Raw genomic sequence first — 15,115 nt, 5'->3', positions numbered from 1 at the left:
TGTCCCTTTCAGAGTTTGATTTGTGCTTTTAAAGCAGTGACAAGGTCGTTCAATAATCCACTCCGGAAGGCAAAATTGACAAATTTGGGTTAAGCGAAACAGTTTTTTTTCTTCTCCTGAACTTTATGCACTCTTTTGACCACAACAGTATGGCTGTTTGTCTGTCTGTTTGTTTGTGTGGGGAGGGAGTGTGGAGAGCGAGTGTCTGCAATGTATACAGTAGTTACTAATTGTCTTGATTTAATGTTTGTAAACTAGTTATTTTCTGATTTATAACTCATCTCATTGGTCATTTTTATATACAAAGTGAAGTCAAAGGATTCAATAGAACCACAAAATTTAGTGCCCTGGCATTTGGGGCTCTTCATGAGTCTTAAGTGCTGTAGTTCTGTCTGTCAGATCGAACAATGCAGTGGTTGATGATGGCAAACTGCCTGGATCTGAGACAGAGTGAGACACTGGCCTCTGTTAAGTGCTTGAAGAACTGTAGTCTAAGACTCAATAGAAAGGGCAGACAAAGCAGAAAGTCCTAAAAGTAGTCTATACAGTCCAGTGCATGAATGGACTTCATTCATGTAAAATAGTACATGTTTCAGTTGCTCTGTGTTTTAATTTTTGGAACAATAAGTGATGTTTTCATTAATTTAAAATATTTTTTGGGGGGGTGAAATATAGCCTAGTTTTCTATCTACGTCTAATTCCACTGATGACACAGTCATGATTACCATTCAGGTAGGATACTATACGGTACTATTCAGTTAATTCAATCATGTTTCTTTGCGCATGTGGATCCATTTTAATACGCTCACATAAAGTTGGTGCGTGGCCAATGACTGACCTAGTTTTTCTTGCTGCCTGCTGGTAATTTGACTCGGGTAGGGATTCTAGGGAAGCCGAATGCTGCAGCGACCGAAGGTTGTGTCACGCTGCCAGCTGAGCAAGAGAGAACCGAAGAGCGATGAGGACGTCGAAGAAATAGCGGAATGCAGCAAAGGCCGAAAGACAGACGGTGATCTCTCCTTCTTTACGATGAAACGCCTGTAAGCTAAATTAAATTGTAAGTATGCTATCAGATATTATTGGAAAACGTTATTCGGCAAGATAAGGTTATTGTCAGTAAACTAGCTAGCGAGCTATGATTGCTTACGTTGGCGGACTAATCTTTGGGGGTTTTTCTGTTAGCCAACCTTACATTGAGCTATCTATGTCATGTGAGCTACTTCGCCGTTTATATAGTGCCGTCTATAAATTTATATCAAATAAGCTAGCTAGTTACAACCCGTTAGTTTTATAGCAAACCCCCGCGATTTTGCCTCCAGTTACGTTAGCTTCTAGTGTGCAAAAACATCCCAATTTGGCTAGACTAGTTAGCTAACTAGGTTAGCTAATATGTTGCATGCAAATTGTCAACTAACCAGCAGTGGTGCTTATCAGTACTTCTATTGATGTATACTAAGTAATATTATTATCAAACTTGTAACTGGTTTTAGACAACAATACTACTAATGTAGCTAGGCCTAATAAAAATAGACCGAATGTATTATAGGCATGTCATGTCTGTTAAGTTATATTGCAGCTCTAGCTATGTTGTAACAAAATACTGTTCCAGCAGCAGTAGTCTAGTCTGCTGCAGCAACAATGTCAATGTTACATTGTTAGCTTGGCAGTCAAACCCTGTTTTTGTGTGTATTTTGTTGTTGTCACAGTCATAGACTATTTGGTCGAGGGGGTTAATAATAAACCAGAAACGTCAAACACATTCTGACTGAGGGCCCTGGTCTTAATAGGTGATCTCTCTGCTGAACCAAAATGATGTTTAAACAAACGGACTGTTCACAATGTTCATGGTTGCTTTGTCTTTTCTTTTCAGTGGAATGGTTCGAGATTCAGAGCAGAATACCAAATTGCCTTTCATTACCACTATCAGGAGATTGCCAGGATATTTGAGCATAAAGATGCGAGTGGCATGACAAACTCTTATCTGGTGAAGGCGACCGTCAGGAAGAAGAAAAAATGCATCCGCCAAGTAGCTACGCTTTAAGCTTCTTTCTACTGGCTGTTATTAGCCTCCACGCCCCTGCGGCCTTATCGGCGGCTTCAGATGGAAACAGCACGGAAAACGGTACGGTGGCAGATGGTGGATTTGTCCCCCTCGTGTTCTCGAAAGTAAACCAGATTATCGCCCGTGAGGGCAACTGCGCGCTGATTGATTGCAACGTCACTGGAGACCCTGACCCGAGTGTACAGTGGTTCAACTCGCATGGAGACCTGCTAGACACTGAGACAAGTAAGTCAAGTTCGTAGAATTATTAAGAAAGCCCTGATGTTGCTCTGGCCTCACAATCAGCAGCTGTTCTACAGACATTTTTCTCAAACCAACTTGAACTGTCAGGCTAAAGGCTATTTTAAGTCCAACTGTGTGTGTGTGTGTGTGTGTGTGTGTGTGTGTGTGTGTGTGTGTGTGAGAGAGGGATAACGTTTACTAGTGACATTATGACAGACTATTATGACAATGACGGGGATTATTGTAGTGATGATGCAATGCCAACCCTACAGATAGGGGGGAGATAACAATCATTCATCGACGTCATGATTATGGTATGACAACAAATCAAACATGCTGGCCAGTTGGCTCTTTTTCCAAAACATTGGAGTTCAAAAGTCACAGCTTAACTGTAGATACTTGATACATTACATGGTAGTGGCTTTTAATAGGATGCTGTTGTCGTGGTTCTCTCATTCAGTTGTAGTCTATCTACTGTAGCCTATATGGATGCAGATTGGTGGTCACGGCCACTACGTCGGCTGCCTGTAGATACGTGATACTTTGTTCGAAACAATATTGGGACGCAGCGTGCAACCCATGAATAGGAGTCGCTTCTTCCCCGTTGAACATGACTTTCCTTTGCGTTTCCGGCTTTTGCCGCTGCTTGTTAGCTTTTGATTCCACACACGCGTCGAAGTGAGCCTGGGAACACTTTACGCGGGGGTATAAATGTAGAAGTCCTTCTCATTGAAATGTATGTCCGGTGTCTGAATACATTTCCTGTACCCATTCAGGTTTTCTAGAGACACAACAGACCGGCTGGAGGATTGATGGATTAAGTGTGTGTGCGTGTGTGCACTGCACTATTCATTCTCCGTCTCAAGCCCAACACTATTCAGGCTCTAGAATCGGTTTCTGTCTCTCTGTGTGTGTGTGTCAGCAACCCACTCAGGATGAGCTTTCAGAATATGGAGAGACATGAAATCATCCATCCAGCCACAGTCTAATAACATGCCTCCGTAGTTGTTGTAATGGTAGATGACACTTCATGCGATGATAGGAGAAGAGTGGCCAATGTAGACCCATGGTGAAATATAGCCTGGATGACATTTATTTTGCCTCGATATAACAGAGCTTCTTAATACATTGGATATACCAAGATTACTTTAGTGAGAAGTTCACACATCAATGTAGTAGTAGACAAAGAAGAACCAATTTCAATAGTCAACAGATGTTGTAACTTGATTTAATGTTTGGCTGGCTACTTGCTTGTGGTTCCACATTTACATGACTTGTTTGTCTCTCTGTTGTTAACCAACAAGCATCACGTGCTATTTTTCCAGACGGATTCCATTGTCCCTCAGCCCCACCCTCCATTTAAATATTGAACAAATGGGTTGTGTCCCGAATGGCTCCCTATTTAGTGCACTACTTTTGATCAGGACCCACTACTTTTGACCAGAGCCCCTTTGGGCCCTGATCAAATGTAGTGCACTGCCATTTGGGACTCAGGCACGGAATAAACAAGTGAGTGGCACCTCTCTGCCCGTCTCTTCTTTCAGCTCTAACTCGTCAAGAAAATAATATCAGTAATTGGAGCAAGGTCGGGTCATAAACACTGGTCCACTGCAGGGGGTTCCAGGATAAATGTTTTATTTCAAGTGCAAAATAGCTGGTTCCTGGATTGCAGCCTCGAGGACAGTCCTGCAGGAAGAAATAATATTGATTCAATAGGAATCATATTATGCCTCAAAATGAAAACCACAATGGATGAATGAATTGCCGTTTGTTACAGTTAATTGATTGCGCAAGTATTTTATAGGCAAGTATTTTATAGGCCTAGATTGCTTTAAATATTGAATGAATTGAGCTCTGTGCCAAAAACAACAATGCATGCAGTTAGTCCATTAGTAGCTTGTATGGCTTGTCATTATGCACAATTTATCAAACTTTCAGAATCGGAACCAGATGAACCATACCATCGCCATGGCTAATTCTAAGCATAAGACACCCCAAAAGACTAAATATATCATAAAAGATACAAAATATCCGCATAATATACATGTCTTTTTAAGTTAGCCGACAGCATTGGAAATTCCCCTTACTGAGCTCAGAACCTAGTCAGTACCATCACAGAACCTTTATGATGTCACCTCAATGAAAGTCAACCAAATCAATAATGTGCTAGTTAGGTTGTAGTCATTTTGCTGCAGACTACACACATTATCATGATGAAACTGACATTATATCCAATGTTATGTAAGCTAGTTGGATAGAAAACGGAATATTGTCGCGCTAGGTGTAATAGCATAGCAAGCAACAGGCTAACAAACAAGTGTTATACTAGCCTATTTCATTACATGCTTAATGTTATACTCGTAAAGAGATGACATAGCTGCATACCTTTTATCTTTTGCGTGTTTCTCCTTTTCTTTCCTCAACTGGGCACCTGATGGCTTAGACCTTTTCTTATCCATTTGTGTTGATTTGGCACTGGAGCGTCAATACATTACCCATCCCCCAACACTGTCAACCAGTGTTTTTTTTTTATGGGGGGGTAGATCAGCTTAATATTGCGGAAAGAATGTTGCTTCCAATGTAATTGTCTGCATCATTTCCAATCCCCCATATTTTTGGGGGTAAATATATATATCCATTCACGTATGCATACATATACACATATATACATACACATACCTACATAGACATACATACTATTTTTTAAAGAGTATACCTTTATTATTATTCCCTGCAAACCCTACCACCGATCCCCCAATTGGAGTAAACTGATAAACATTTCTGTTTTTACCTTCAATTTATACACATTTTACAGACACAGTCTACTTTATAATAGTTCTCTCTTGTTTGTTCTTAGTCCTTCCTCTATTTCTGTTGTCCATCCAGTTTGATTTCCACTTGTAACTGTGCTATTTCACAATAGCTCCGCACCTATACACATTTCACAGATCCCGTATGCCCTACATTGTTTATCTTGTTATTAGTCCCACCCTTCAGCTCCACTCAACCTTTCCCATCTATCTTCCAACATCATCCATTTCGGATTTTTATTTGCCATATATTTTTCAACTGTGCTGTGATGCTTCACAAAAGATTTGAAACTTCCTATTCTCATAGCTTCCACGGATTGTAAATTAAAAATAAACATTTTTGCTAAAATAATTATTATATTATTGATTGATTGACTATGGCTTTTCAAATCCCCCAGTATTGCTATCTGTAGCGTTAGTTCTACGCAAATGTTGCAATTCTTCAACCATTCCTGGACCTGTGACCAAAAACGAGCTACATGCGGACAATACCAAAATAAATGGTCTAATGACTCTGCCTCCTCACAGCAGAATCTACAGAGCTGAGAAGATTGTATCCCCCATATATATAACATTCTATTAGTTGCAAGAATTTTGTACAATAATTTAAATTGAAAAATTCGAAGTTTTGAATCCGGCGTTGTTTTGCGTATCAATTCATAAACCATGTGCCATGGAATGGGTACGTCAAATCTCTTCCCAACTATTTATATGGCACAGCTGTAAGTTTTTTGGTCCTTAAATGAAATTGGTATATGTTTTTATTTATCACACTTTTCTTTAACCGTTTGTGTTCTTTAATATAAGGCCGACATACAAGTTCCTTACTTTTATCCCCTTCCACCTGCCTCTTCCATTTTTGTGGTAATGCTGCAATTAATTGGTTGTAATTTTGGGTAGAGCAGACATTTCCATATGTCTGTGTTAGCTGCATGTGTGACATTACTCCACCAGTCCTATTTATGATATCATTCACAAAAATTATACCTTTTTTAAAAATTTCTTCGATAAATACATTTTTTTTTTTAATCAATTACTATATTTGAATTTAACCACAAGATTTGTTGTACTATTTGTTCCGTCCTTTCAGGTGGATTAAACTGAAATTGCAACCAACTTTCTAAGGCTTGTTTAAAAAATAAAGATATTTTGGAGATTATTTCCTTTTCAAGCAACCGAAAGTGAGCAGGTGTAATCTGAATAAAGGGAAAAAGGCCCTTCTTGAACATAGGATGAGACATTCGTACCAATCTACTAGAGAACCAGTTTGGATTTAAGTATAACTTTTGTATGACTGATGCCTTTAGTGAGAGGTCTAATGCTTTAATATTTAATAATTTCTGCCCTCCGAATTCATATTCGTTATATAAATAGGCCCTTTTAATTTTATCTGGCTTGCCGTTCCAAATAAAATTGAATATTTTTTGTTCATATAATTTAAAAAGCAGGTCACTAGGTGTAGGCAAAACCATAAGCAAATAGGTAAACTGTGAAATGATTAAAGAGTTAATCAGGGTGATTTTCCCACAAATAGACAGGTATTTTCCTTTCCATGGTAGCAAGATCTTATCTATTTTTGCTAACTTTCTATAAAAATTTACTGGAGTGAGATCATTTCTTTCTTTTGGGATTTGTATACCGAGTATGTCCACATCACCGTCAGACCATTTAATTGGTAAACTACATGGCAATGTAAAATGTGTATTTTTTAGTGATCCAATACGTAATATGGTACATTTATCATAATTTGGTTTTAATCCAGAGAGGATAGCAAATGTATCTAGATCCTCTAAGAGGCCGTGGAGAGATTCTAGTTGTGGTTTTAAAAGAAAACACAAATCATCAGCGTACAATGACACCTTAGTTTTTAGGCCCTGGATTTCTAATCCCTTAATATTAATGTTTGATCTAATTTTAACAGCTAACATTTCGATGGCAATAATAAATAGATATGCCGATAGTGGACAACCTTGTTTTACTCCTCTAGATAGTTTAAAACTTTCTGAGATGTAGCCATTATTTACTATTTTACACCTAGGGTTACTATACATATTTTTTACCCATTTTATAAGAGATTCCCCAAAATTGAAATATTCTAGGCATTTATATATAAACTCCAGTCATACTTTATCAAAAGGCTTTTCAAAATCAGCTATGAAAACCAGGCCTGGTGTCCCCGATATTTCATAGTGTTCTATTGTTTCCAGTACTTGCCTTATATTATCTCCAATGTATCGTCCATGTAAAAAAACCTGTCTGATTAGGATGAATAATATCTGCCAAAACTTTTTTTATTCTATGCGCCAAGCATTTTGCTAGGATTTTTGCATCACAACACTGAAGTGTAAGAGGTCTCCAATTTTTTAAATGGACTGGATCTTTATATATACCACTTGGGTCCTGTTTCAGTAATAATGATATCACACCTTCTTGTTGCGTGTCTGATAATCTATCATTTATATAGGAGTGGTTAAAACAAGCTAATAATGGTCCTTTGAGTATATAAAAAAAAAAATTTGTATACTTCCACTGGTATGCCATCCAGTCCTGGAGTTTTCCCATCCTTAAAGGCCCCAATTGCATCAAGTAGTTCCTCCTCTGTAATTAGGCCTTCACATGAGTCTTTCTGTACAGATGTTAATTTAACATTATTATTAGGGAAAAAATACATACAATTAGTTTCAGTTAGTGGAGATGGAGCCTGAAACGAAAATATATTCTTAAAGTACTTTACTTCCTCTTTCAAAATATCATTTGGTGAATCATGCGTGACTCTATCATTTGTAACAAGTTTTAATACGTTTTTTTTGGTAGCATTTCTATATTGAAGATTGAAAAAGAATTTGGTGCATTTTTCCCCATATTCCATCCAGTTCGCTTTATTTTTGTAATATATTACACTGGATCTTTCTTGAATAAGTTCCTCCATTTCTTTTTGTTTTTCCTCTAACTTATTCTGTGCCTCTATGGTACCGTTTTTATTGTTATCTAACTGTACTGTTAGTCCTTCAATTTCCTTTGTTAATATGGACTCTTTTGATCGAAATTGCTTTTGTTTTATAGATGAGTACTGAATTGCATGGCCTCTAAAGGCACACTTAAAAGTGTCCCATAACATAGGTACAGCAGATCTCCATATTGTATGTCTAAAAAAGTCAGTTATAAATTCTTCTGTCCTAGTTCTAAACAATTTATCATCTAGTAGGCTTTGATTAAATTTCCAATATCCTCGCCCACGTGGAAATTCTGTAAGAGTAATATATATGCCAATTATGTGATGGTCCGACCGCATTCTGTCCCCTATCAAACTCTTTTTAACTTTTGGTGCCAGAGAGAATGATATAAGAAAGTAGTCAAGGCGACTAGCTTGATTAAGCCTCCGCCATGTATATCTCACTAGGTCAGGGTATTTAAGTCTCCATTTATCCACTAATTCCAATATATCCATGACATTCCTGATTTCCTTAAGTGCCTGAGGGTGATAGTTTGTAGTGTGATTTCCTTTCCGGTCCATAGAGGTATTTAAGACCGTATTAAAATCTCCCTCTATAATAATAGAGTCTAGTGTTGCTTGTAGAGTTGATACATTCTTATATATATTGTCAAAGAAGCTTGGATCATCATTATTCGGACCGTATAGGTTAATAAGCCATATGTTTATTGTCCAATAACATATTTAAAATAATCCATCTACCTTGAGGATCTGTTTGGACAAGTTGCACATTTGGATCAAAGTTATTATTAATTAAAACCATCACCCCTTTTGAATTTCTTTGCCCATGGGAGAAATATATTTCGCCCCCCCAGTTCTTTTTCCACAAAACTTCATCTAAAATTGTTGAATGGGTTTCCTGTAAACAGTAGATATTATAATCCTTCTCTTTTAGCCAGGTAAATACTGATCGTCTTTTCTTATTATCTGCTAAGCCATACAATTGTAACTGGCTATACTTATTTCACCACTTACCATAATGAGACACACCTTTCAATTATTTTTATCAAAATATATGTTTGTAAACGTCCTATTAAAAAGTAACATAATGATTGAGTGTCTATATAGTTGTACCATGACATTTGCATCTCCACTAAGCAAACCTCCAATTGGTCCCCACTATTCCACCCGCCAAAAGCCCCCATCTTGAGTTGGGTTGTCATCCCAATGCCCGGCAGACCACCCCCGACCCCCCGCATCGCACAGCCCCGGACCGACTGGGATCCATCCTTCGAAAAGTGCACACAGCACCATCCACCGAAGCAGATCCATTGCCAAATGCATTTCCATCGCCCTCACCTCGATTTTTATTACATATTGCTGTGAATCATCCTCTATAGTCCCTAACATCTTTTACTTCTTCCTTCGCAACAGTTGTGGGATACACACATACACCCACACACATTCAGCCCTTACCCCCACACAACCATAAGCTCACCCTCTCAACAATTGCACCATCCCAGAGCCCAACTCAAGATGGGTCATGATTTACAAATGTACTTGCAGCTGCGGCTGCATGAGAAGGCCTGCAAGACCGCCCAAAAAATGAGCATAAATGTATAGATTTATTTACCATTGTCACATCCTAGATGATGGAGGTCAAATGTACACCTTCTTCCTGAAACACCCACAATACGGTCATCCATTTTGACCATGTTCCCAAGCATCTCCATGCAGTCCGATTGGTTTCGTGCCACCAGGGCCACAATAATATACCCCCTCTCTGAATGTCTGAGTGTGACCCCCTCCCCATGGGTTACTGCAGCTAGTGTTGCCAGCACTGCCACTGCCTGGGTGGGGGCACCCCACCGGAAGCCCCACCGGCTAGGTACAAGGTCATCAAGGTTCTCATTAGCAGCTTTGAGAATTTCCTTGTTTATTATGCTCTCCCTTTAAGGGGCTTTGGCTTTGCAGGACCAACCCTGCCAAGCAGGCTCAGAATCTTGAGGGGGCAGTGCTGCTCTTGGTCCCTGACCTCATTTTGGCTGCATACAGACCGCATACAGCATGCACATAAAACAGTTAGGGACTTCTCCTTAGTATCTGGGCCATTCATGTGGGTGTCTAGGGTATAGGGCCATGGACCGTACCATTAAAATAGGATAATAAATAATTAGATATAATTTATTTTAAAAATGTAGTTCCCCATGATAGGACAATAAATAAATAAGACGTGTAATTCATTATAAAAGTATATCCATCATCTGAACAACATTGAAAGCCCTCTCATACCCGGCCCACAGCAATACACTGGCTCTGGGATATGCAACTATTTCATTACTCACTCACTCAACTTTCCAAACATAACAAATAAAAATAAACACACACCACACCATCCACACATACTGTGCCTTCTGTTTACTTAGTTTTTATCTTCACTATATAGAAATAGTGCTTGTGTTCAATTAGTTATATGTGAAGATTTATAGAAAAGCTATATTTTGTATTGTTACAATCAGTAACCGGGCTTGAATTGTGTTTATTTTCCTCATCTATGAGAACTTTGTAATTTTTTAAAATAACCATGGAGTAATCTTTGTGTCTCTGAACAACTGGTTATCAATATATAGTTTATCAACGACGAGAGCTACTCGTTTCGCTTTTAATCTATTTTCTTTGAAAATTGGATACAGAACTTTGCGCCGTTCTGCAATTTCTTTCGGAAACTGATCATTCATGCCAATTTTGGTCCCAGCAAGTCTTTTACCTAGGCTTTTAACCATTATTTTATCTTTAAATGAAGCAAATTTGGCAACGCTTGGGCGTTCGTACCTCTGCCCTCTCTGTCCGAGGCGGTGTACACGTTCAAGTTGTATCTTATCGATAACTTTGCGCGGTATCTGAAGCGCTGCAAAAAGGAACTCTCTAACTACAGATTCAGGAACCTCTCCTTCTTTCTCTTGGATACCTGTAAGTACCAAATTCTCTCTCATGGATCTAGTTTGTATGTCCAGTAAGCCTTCCTTCAGAACGTTGTTCTCCTTTTTAAATTCATTCATTTCGGTTTCAATCTTATTGACCGTCCCTTTTAGCGCGTGTGTTTTCTTCTCCAAAGCCGCGGCTTTTTCATCACTCATCTCTACGCTTGCCTTCAACTCTTTTATATCTTTACTAACTAATTCAAGTCAAGACTTAACCAATTCACCTTGGTGGTGTGCAGACTGGTTTTATATTATTCTTAACGATTTTGCACAAACCAGGAAAAAAATGCAACAATATGTCTGTGAAACTATATATCCACAGTATTATGAATGAATTGTGGTTTATTTGGTAGCATTTTGTAGTGCGACTGTACAGTACTAATGCAATTAGTAAAATCAAAGTTAGAGGTCCCCGCTCCCCCTACCTCAGGCTTCCAGTGGGGAGACCTGAGGTCAACCTACCCCCCCCATCTCCTACTTCTGAGTGGAAGACCTTCCCAGGCAGTAGCCTGCCTAGCTCACAAACTAGAATCAGGGCGCCCACTCCGACAAGGTTAACTGACCCACAAGGTGACATGATATCATTGATGTGACGTGCAAATGAGCGATAGAAAACCGATCACGCAAGGGTCACCACTACAACAAAAAATTGTGCGGGCACCCCATGTCGCCCATACCTAAATCCGCCAATGTCTAGCCTGATTCCAGAGATAAGGTGAGGGAGCTATGAAGTGGTTTCTGGCCCCAGAACTAGGCCTACGGTAGAATAATAGAAATAGAATGATCAGAACTAGGCCTACAGTGGAAGAATAGAAATAAAATGATCAGAACTAGACCTACAGTGGAAGAATAGAAATAGAATGATCAGAACTAGGCCTACAGTAGAATAATAGAAATAGAATGATCAGAACTAGGCCTACAGTAGAATAATAGAAATAGAATGATCAGAACTAGGCCTACAGTAGAATAATAGAAATAGAATGGTCAGAACGGGGGGTGGGAAAGGTTGACATAAATGGGAATTACCAATCCAGTCTCTATATATGCAGTGTAAAATGCAAGCCTTCGCAGAAAGGCTGGCCTGGGCTTCTAGCTATAAAAAGCTCTTACCCGTGAGTGTCATGACAAACTGTAGCAGATACCTTAGCCTGGCTACTGCTGTCTCTGCAACCTGGAAATGCATGTGAAGGAACCACAAACAGTTCTTAAAAGGGAAATGGCCCCCGTTTCTATGGTGCAACATGTTTTTTTTAGCAATGTTCCATAATATTTTCTGGTTAGGCCTATCCTTTACCATTGTTCATGACCTGTAGATTATTACGATGACTCGGGTCAGGAGTTGTCCATCTACTACCTGACTGGACTACTGTCCCCGAGTATGAAATATGAGGCTGGCATGATATGGAAAAACGCGCAGTTGGTTTCAGCGACGCGCTCTCTCTCGTTTTTAGGTGGCAAGTGGCTGCTGACAGACGATGGCATCCTCAACATCACCGACATCAGGTTCGCCGACCGGGGCAAGTACACGTGCATGGCGTCCAACGTGCACGGCAGCGCCAACTGCACGGTGACCATGCGGGTGGTCCTGCACAACGGGGACCTGGGGGCCTACTACGTGGTCGTGTGCCTCGTCACCTTCACCATCATCATGATCCTCAACATCACGCGCCTCTGCATGATGAGCAGCCACCTGAAGAAGACCGAGAAGGCCATTAACGACTTCTTCCGCACAGAAGGCGCCGAGAAGGTTGGTGTCGTGTCTTACTATACTTGTGAGGACCTTACGTCGATATAGTGCCTTTGGGGTGTGTATTTGTAACTGGGGTATGTGATGTTTTTAATAATTATTGTATGGTGAAACATTTTCCATCCTATATTTATTTAAATGTCCAATAAAGTTATATTCTATATTCTCCAACTCTAAAGCTCCAGAAGGCGTTTGAGATCGCCAAGCGCATCCCCATCATCACGTCAGCCAAGACCCTGGAGCTGGCCAAGGTGACCCAGTTCAAAACCATGGAGTTTGCCCGTTACATCGAGGAGCTGGCCCGCAGCATCCCACTGCCCCCCCTCATCATGAACTGCCGCACTTTCATGGAGGATATCCTGGAGGTGGTGGGGGTTGAGGAGATGAGGCACACGTTCCTCCGACAGGCCCCAGAGGGGCACCACCTGGATGGGGTATCGGGATGCCGGGCGGCCCTGGTGCAGGGGGCCCTGGTCGGGGTGGGGCCCGGCGACGTCTTCACCGTCCTCCGGGAGAGGGAGCGTTCCGGATCCCCCGCAGCGGATTCCGACGACGCGTCGTTGCACGAGCAGCCTCAGCACATCGCCATCCAGGTGTCCATTCACCCCCCGCTGCCCATGGAGGCCCCGGCTCTGGCTGAGGCCACGCCCACTCCCATGTCTCCTCCGCCGTTGGCTCCCCTTCACCTGGAGGAGGAGGAGCAGCAGCAAGAGGAGCAGGGTTCCGAGCAGGAGCCAGTGGAGGAGGTGGGGTTGGAGGTGGAGTCAGAGGTTACTACTAAGCTACAGCCTGGTCAGGTGATCTATGAAAGCCATGTGTAAATAGGAGTGAAAAAACAACAAACGCTCCCGAGGAGGGATGAATGATCCTGTCCTATGCATTTCCCAACCCCACCCTCAAAAACATAGAATATGTCAAGAAAAGGTCATTTTATTTCACTTTTCAACAGAACTAGCTTAAAACTCGAACCTAGCTACGTATGTAGGTCTGTCTCTGGATTATATTATAATAACCTAGTCTGGATTACAATAAATTAACTCGATAAGACATTGCGTATCATCCCTCATGCTTATGGATCTACATGTTGAATGTATTGTGGGAGAGGAGAGGATAATCAATATTTGATATATGTAAGTATAAAGCAATGTATAGGGCCATTTTATTTGTTTCGTATTAGTGAACAGAGGAAAAAAAGAGCGGTTTGTTATTCGATTCAAGCATTCTCGAAAATCGATTTTCAGGAAAGCGACTTGACGATTATGCTTTAATTTTGTTGCAGTATTCTGTTTCATGATCAATTCATAAATTAGCTCCAAGCTGACGTCGTGCAATCACTGTTACTAAGCAGACCACAAAGGCTTTTTTTTTTTTATACTTCAAAATATTGCACATTATCCTACCACTGTTACAACCAACCTGGACCTGCAATTTATGAATCATGTTCATTTCAAATGCATTAAACTCGTATATTAATGACAATAATTGGATCATGACTAACATTTCAGTGGATGATTGAAGACTAGTTGTTTCAGGCCTTCTGGTCTGCGATCCTTTTAATAATCACATGACCACTATAGCCTTTCTAGTAAGTGGTTCATTGAAACATTTTCTGAAAAATTGTATTAGACATTTAGTTATAATTATTGTTATCATGACCCACCGTGGTGTTTGGATCACGCACAACTTCCTAGATGCTAGACGTTTGACCATTTTGCCTTTATGGTCCCCATTATGTTTCCTAGTATGCAATATTTCCCCCCTCCCATTTTTCTTTTTTGAATGGGTCTCAAACCCCAACCCTCTTCCGTACATGCTTTAATAAGAGGCTACACGTGAAATGAGAGCGATGTATTTGGATTAGTCTTTAACCGGACTAAAAATGCTTTCCTTCTGCTTAATAGTCGGGGGAGGGAGGGGGGGTTCGATGTTGCTCTGCTTTAAAATTATGCTCTTGGTGGTTTTTTTGTAGTGAAAATAAAATCTGTCTGCTGTGTTACCATGGTTTCCTCCAGTTTGTTTTAATCGTGCATTAACAAAGCTTTGTGCCATCCTACTGTAGGTCTCTCTCCCTCTCTGAAAGGACCATGACACCTCATCACCCGATGCGTTCCTCCAATCAGCCTCACTCACTCCCAATGTACATGAGAACAAAAGGCAGCCATCTTGTTTTTGTTACCATAGTTACAATGGTCATTATAGATGGGTAGCGCGCAAGTGAACATTTGTTTTAAGCTCACTCTTGTCTTCGCAGGAAGGAGCGTTCAGGAGAAGCAAAGCATTAACCTAAGCATGCGTAATGTGACGCATACAGGCGGCGATTGTGTACACACACACACACTAAAAGCCAGCTTCTAAGAAGTC

General features: G+C 40.4%; 1 protein-coding gene across 1 annotated transcript; it reads left to right on the top strand.

Annotated features, from left to right (window-relative positions):
* The first annotated feature begins 779 nt into the window (after positions 1–779).
* Positions 780–14,750, top strand: LOC129865425 (microfibrillar-associated protein 3-like). The gene is given in 5 exon segments (XM_055938230.1): positions 780–1,057; positions 1,871–2,006; positions 2,009–2,287; positions 12,459–12,754; positions 12,934–14,750. Coding segments are annotated over 4 exon segments (1,257 nt in total). The 5' UTR covers positions 780–1,057; positions 1,871–1,966; the 3' UTR covers positions 13,576–14,750.
* Positions 14,751–15,115: the final 365 nt, after the last annotated feature.

This window comes from Salvelinus fontinalis, chromosome 11 (genome assembly GCF_029448725.1).
Source record: "Salvelinus fontinalis isolate EN_2023a chromosome 11, ASM2944872v1, whole genome shotgun sequence".
In the NCBI taxonomy this organism is placed as follows: Eukaryota; Metazoa; Chordata; class Actinopteri; order Salmoniformes; family Salmonidae; genus Salvelinus; species Salvelinus fontinalis.
This window is presented reverse-complemented; position numbering and strand designations above follow the sequence as displayed.